The 6,390-nt window shown below is 62.9% G+C and overlaps 1 protein-coding gene across 1 annotated transcript; it reads left to right on the forward strand.

Moving 5' to 3' along the window:
* Positions 1-3,390: 3,390 nt before the first annotated feature.
* Positions 3,391-6,051, forward strand: MNEG_5555 (hypothetical protein; the record flags this gene model as incomplete). The annotated part of the gene is made up of 7 exons (XM_014045965.1): positions 3,391-3,521; positions 3,732-3,775; positions 3,938-4,179; positions 4,466-4,720; positions 4,915-5,072; positions 5,374-5,571; positions 5,778-6,051. 7 exons carry the CDS (start codon positions 3,391-3,393, stop codon positions 6,049-6,051), a joined length of 1,302 nt encoding a protein of 433 aa, XP_013901419.1.
* Positions 6,052-6,390: the final 339 nt, after the last annotated feature.

Raw genomic sequence — 6,390 nt, forward strand, 5'->3', positions numbered from 1 at the left:
CCTCCAGGTGCCGGAATATGATCCCAAGCAGAGGCTCTGGGAGCTCTGCCCACTTTGAATACTCGCGGTCCTCACGCTTGGGGCCCGCACGGCCGCGTACCGCGGCGCCCCGCTGCTCCGGATGCTGCTGCTTCTCGGCGCCGCTGCGCGCCGCCGCGTCGGCGACGTCGGGGCAGACCTGGATGAGGAGGGGGTGGCCGCGTGGCGGCGGCGGCGGCGGTCGGCGGTCGGCACGGCAGCACTGAGAGCGTGCGCCTCGGGGCCCAGGGAGCGGCGCGGCGGGGGCCCACGTTACCAGGGCGGGTGTGATGAGGTCCGTGCGTGCCGAGGCGTGAATCTTACCTTGCCCGTATGCGCACGGTAGTACGCCGGCTTGCATCTTTCCAAGATAGAGGCCATGCCGGTCGGGTGTGCCTGGGCCCACCAGAACGGCCTTCCAGCCGCGGGAGCAGTCTCGCAGAGTAGAAAAAGCTCACTAAGAAGCTATTGCATGTAATAAATACGCGTCGGAGAGGGGCGCGGCCTCCGATCGGCTTCTGCTCTCAATCTTGAAGTTGCACCAGAAGCGAGGGCCGTGCGAGAGGGTAGTGTTGCTTGGAATGATAGTTGAGTGGCCAAGATGCGATGTCGCGGACGCCGACAGCCATGTCGCCAGCAACATGGTCGCGCATGTTCGCCGCCCACTCACCCTCATGCCGCGGTCACGTGCGTCCTGATGGTTGCTCAACCCCCGCAGCGTAGCAGCAGCGCGCCACGGCGCCCGCCGCCGTACAGTGCGTGTGCTCAAACGCAGCATCAGCGGCAGGCGCATGTCAGCGTGTGCACGCTTTGCTGCCCGACCCAGTTGGTGCCTTTTGACTCGTGATGACCCATGTGACAGGGGGCACTGGGGAACTCCACCCCTCCTGCGAAGCCATAGATAGTAGCAGGCCCAAGCCAACGGCGAGCCTGAGCGTCAAGGCGCGATCAAGAACTCCGTGCAGCCGTCTGCGTGGGTGGGGGGCGGATCATACCTGGCGCTCACGTGGGGATTATGCCGCTCCCCGCAGGTGTGCCCAGCAGGTGGTGATGCGCCAGGCACTGCGCGTTTCGTAACCCTGACTGCCACCACCAACCTCTCCATATCTTGCGTGCCTCATACTCAACAATTGCCGTTCGCATGGGAGGCCATCCGACCTGTTTTGGGTTGTGAGCAACCCGGTCAGTTGACTGTGGTTGGACTGGTGCCCGGTGGTTGGCGGGGCAGCCCCCGATGATGAACGCAGCTCTCCACACCTGCCGAGCATATCACAACACGCATTGTACAGGTGCTGATGGTTGCGGCGCTTTCCGCGCAGCCAGCTACCCACTGCTGAGCTGCAGGTGTTCATGTGGTGCGCCGGTGCCGTGCGAGTTGGGACGGGAAGGCGAGTCTTCCTTGGCTGCGGCACGTCTTGTGTTGCAAGCTACGCATACGCTAGTGCTGTTCGCGCTTAAACTAATTATATGAACCGCGGAAATCATGAGATTTACCTGATGGGTTGGCCGGACACCCGAGCCTAGGGCCACCCTGACCATTTTCACGCGAAAATGACGGGTTTTGCACTGATGACGTTGAGGCAGATCAGCGGGCTTTTCGTGGTCGCCCTCGTGGCAACAGCGGCGGTGGCACCGGCGCGCGTTGAAGGAGCGTGCAGCGCGGCGAGCTTGGCCTTGTTGCCCTCGGACTCGCCGCTGCGGCGCGATATATCTTCCCTGCCGGTGCACAGCAACTCAGAGTGAGGGATATCATACCTGCAGCAAGCTGCAGCTAAAAGAGGCGGCTGCTGTCGCAGCGTGCCTGGCGCGGCAGCAGCGCGCATGCAACGTCTGTTGCGCACGCGACAGGAGTGCGACCCCACGCCTCGCATCAAGACTGGCGCCCAGCAACCCCAAGCGGCGCCTGCATGTGACGTCCTCCCGCCTGCACCCCAAACGCCGCTCGCTCACGTTGCGGTGCCGCAGTGCGATCCTCGCCGCGCTGTCGTCCCCAAAAGCCCCCGGCTCTGTCAACCTCCACCCCGACTTTTCGGGTGAGCCGCTGCCACACTCGTCACTCCGCTGGACGCGCCGCCCACAGGCGCGCGCGCAAAAGTTTCCGTGCGCTGGGGCCGCCGACAGCATCGCTGGTCTGAAAGGGCTGCGCACGGCTGCAATTTTGGTGGGTGATCGCGCACACCATCCCACAGGCGGCGAGGACAAGGCTTCGGGGCACATTTACTACGGCATCCCAATCAACTACGTCGACACATCAAAGGTGTGGAATGACAATCGAGGGAGACGGCATTGTGATGGGAGGCTGGTCACCCCAGGAGCAGGACTGCGGCGCAAACGGGCAGCCCCACTAGGTCATGCGTGGCCTCGGCCCTGAGCTATTGAGTGCCGGGCGTGTTTTTGGGCGCCATACTCTGCAAGTGGGCACGACAGGCGCCCTGCCGGCGCAGCGGATGTGCGGGCGCGCGGCTACGTCTTGAGGCCCGTGAGCGACCAGGCAGGCAGCCGCCTCAAACGGCTGCCCTCGCAGGCGGCCATGTGCAATCATGCACGGCAAGCATCTTTTGAGTCGACGCGCAGGGCCCTCAAGCCACCGCCACCGCCGCTGCAACCTCTGCGGCAGGGGGACCCCTTCAATCCGATCACGTTTGATCTGTACGGCGACCAATCGGACCCCGGGCCCTACCCCTTCAAGCTGTCTGCCAGCATAGAGGGCTCCTACCCAGGCTGCTCGTACAAAACGTGCGCGACCCCGGGGTGACCGCGCCGGTCCCCAGGACCACGTGCAGTAGAATCTCGGCCGTCAGAGCACAGCTTGCAAAGCTCTTGGCAGCGCGTGTTGTGTGGGCGCCGCTGCATACGCAGCTGTGATGCAGCGCAAGCCAGACATCCTGCCATATGTCCCTCTACCCACACCTGTGCCATACGTGCTCACACATCTACACGAGCACACACACATACACACATTTACACGCACACACAAACACGCACACACACAAACAAACACTCATGCACACATTCTGACATTAAGGACACATGCTCGCACGCGCACACTAACACACACCTCCAGCTGTGACGGCGACCGCCACGTGCTGACGGTCGACCAGGCGACATGCACCCTGTACGAGGCCTGGTCCTGCAGGGAGCCAAACGGCGTCGACACAAAAGTGCGGCTTGCGTCAGCGCGCATGCACACCGCCAAAACGCTGCATCTAGCTGCCGGGCGTGCAAATGCCGCCGGCCAGGGCTGTTGTACGGCGTGTCACCAATCACGTCAGACTCTCAATCGTCCTTGGCCCCATGCTCCCCCGTTATCATCACCTGTGACAGGGCTGGACCTGCGCCAACGGGGCCAAGTTTGACCTGACCAGCTCGGCCATGCCGCAGCGCCGCCTGGGCTGGACCAGCGGCGACGCCGCCGGCCTGCCCATCGCGCCGCTGCTGGTGCGCGTGGAGGAGGTGCGGGCCGGGCTGATCGAGCACGCGATACGCTTCACGGCCAGCCACAGGTGCGTGCGGCGCCGCCTGGGAGGGGTCGGCTGAGGGGCGCCCCGCGGCAGGTAGCAGGGCTGCAGCAGGGGTTCGAGGCCGCGCGCGAGTACAGCAGCGGCACGCCGTGTTCGGCGACGGCGTCTTTTCAGGGCAAAGAAGGCGCGCAGCATGTTAAACGTCTGACCGCCGGCCGATCCCCGTTTAACCTTTGGCGCGCCGCGCCGCAGCCGCACGGCCTACGCGCGGCCTGCAAGCCACTTCGCCCCGTATAGTGAGCCATGACCCATGCCAGGCCTTGCCGGGAGGGGTTGAAGCCTGGTTGTCGTTCAAGAGGTCTCTTGTCTACAGCTGTTGCTAGTCACTCTACATGCCACTTTGTTTCATACGTATTACCTATCCTTGCCCTTCCAAACACCCGCCCCTCCCCACGCAGACGAGATTCCGAACGCCCCGTGGATGGGCCTGCAGGCCCGCCTCAAGGCGTCCTTCCGGTGCGCGGGCCTCGTCACCACCGCGGCGCGCACCATCTGCACTGCCATGAAAAAGTACGGCCTGATCCTGGCAGACAACGGCTCACCCTGGTACTTTGGGGGCGAGGCCAGCCCGTTGTGGGAGACCGACACGGGCGTGATCTCCAACTTTGACCAGTTCCAAACTGATATACGCTCCATCAAGGTGCGGGGGCAAAGCATACGCAGGAGTGTTGCTCTTTCGTTTGCCAGCCAAAAGGCTTTGTTAGCAAGCAGGCCAAGGGTGGCTGGGCAGTGAGCTGGCGCAATCAGGGTGCCGCCGAGGAGTGACGGCCCCATAAGATTCAACAGCAGCCACGCACCTGCCCAATCCCACTTCAGCAACTCTGCACATGCTTAGCACACAGCTGCTGTGCCATGACCCCACACGCTCAGATCATTCCATGGCCCTGCACACCCAGATTCCAAACCTCTGCGCACAACCGACACAGGGCAGCAACTTTGAGGTGGTGGACAACGGCGCCTGCCTCTGCACCAATGATGGCTGCACCACGTGCCCTGACACGCCGCCACCCTCCACGTCCCCAAACCCATCATCGCCGTCGCCGGGCACATCCCCAAACCCACCGTCGCCGTCCCCGTCCCTGTCGCCGTCGCCAAAGCCGGGCGGCAGCACGGAGGTCTTCCTGCGCCGCGGGTTGGCCGCGGCAAAGGTGGACGGCTCAAGCGACCCGGCATACGACCAGGTGGGGGCTTGTGCACAAACAGGAGCGGAGCACTGTTGACGTTGCTCCCACTGCATCTGAGAAACACCATCATCCGTGTTTTCCTGCCTCTCATCGTCGCACTCAAACTTGCGATTGCTGGGGTTCTACTGCATACATAATAGACTATCCACTTACTCTCAATCTCCTATTGTGCCCCCCTCCCAAATTAAAAGGTGGTTGATGCGGTCATATCCAATGCTGCCGCCAGTCCGGCCGCACCCAACGGCAACACCACCTTCTGGCCTGAGTCCCAGGCGCTTACACTGCAAGAGGCGCCCTCAGCGGGGGCGTACACTAGTCGCGCCCTGCTGCGATTCGGCCTCATTGATCTGTGAGCTCTAGCAGGATGGAGGGCCCCCGCACGCGTTGTCGCGTGCAGCAGCAGGGCACACGCCGCGTGAGCCCGCACTAACTGCTCTGCTTGGCAGTCTTTGATCCCCAGGCCACATGCCCTGCAGTAGCCGGGTGCACAGCTGCGTTGCACCCCAGCCGCGTGACAGCCCCCTGATGCAGTGCCGATGTTGTTGCCTCTAACCGACGGTGTGAAAGCCTGACCTTGTCATTGGGCACACGACATCATTCTGGCGTCACAGCCCGTCTCCGTCCTCCCCTCTTGCCCACCCATCCCCCAGGTATGTGCCAAAGAAGAAGACCACCCTCTTGTCGGCAGAGCTCACCCTGACATTCATCAACCCAGCCGCGTCACCAGTAGCCGCCCAGGGCTTAGTCAACACCCAGGCGTGGCTGGGCACCAGGATCAGCGGCCTGGACGCCTCGCGCCAGCTTGGCTGGACGGTGCGGCAGCCGGCGGCGTCCAATCCGGGCAGGAGGTGCGCGTCAGGCGCCGCCACCAGCGGCGCCGATCGCTGGTCCCCAGCCCTGGAGCAGCTGTTGTGCTGACTGACGTCCTTCCAAGTGATGCCCCTTGCCTGGGCTCGTTTCCTGCTGCGTCGTCCCCCTACGTTCCGCAATTTGGCTGTGGCAAGCCACCTGCCGTCCCCGACGCCCCTCATCCCCACTCCATGCATTGCCACAGGGCTCCTCAAAAGTGGTCCGTGCCGGGCGTCTGGCCCAAGAGCAATCGGGTGGCCAGCCTGTTCACGTTCACCATACCTGCAGGCGTGACCACAGTTACCATACCGCTCCCAGTCGCCAAGATCAAGCCCTGGCAGAGCATTAAAAACCGGTCAAACTTTGGGGTGCTGATCAGGCTGGCCGCGGGCGAGGCGGGGCCCGTGACAGTGGTGGGCAGCCTGGGCGCTGACGTGGCGTCGAGGCCGTCGCTGAGGATAACGTGGGTGACCAAGTGATGATGAAAGGCCGAGGCAACGTCAAGGGAGGAAGGCAAGTGGCTTGCGCCCCAATCATCGAGGGCAGCATCAACATGTTTATGTCTGTCTTCGGAAGTTGCGAGTTCGCCTCAACCTTGTTTGATGTACCTTGGTGGCTGCTGGTGCCCACACATGCCATGTTTTCATGCCGCTAGCCAGCCACACCGACACAGTTGCCTTTTGCACCTGTTGCCCTGCTCTTGATGTCAAATGCCAGATGCATGCAGTCCTGAATTGCCCATGGTCTATCGCTCCACAATCCCGATTAATCCTCGTTCATGGCCATTCTTGCATTCTGCAGGCTGCTGTTGGAACACT

The sequence above is a fragment of the Monoraphidium neglectum genome, assembly GCF_000611645.1.
Source record: "Monoraphidium neglectum strain SAG 48.87 unplaced genomic scaffold scaffold00838, whole genome shotgun sequence".
Lineage (NCBI taxonomy): Eukaryota > Viridiplantae > Chlorophyta > Chlorophyceae > Sphaeropleales > Selenastraceae > Monoraphidium > Monoraphidium neglectum.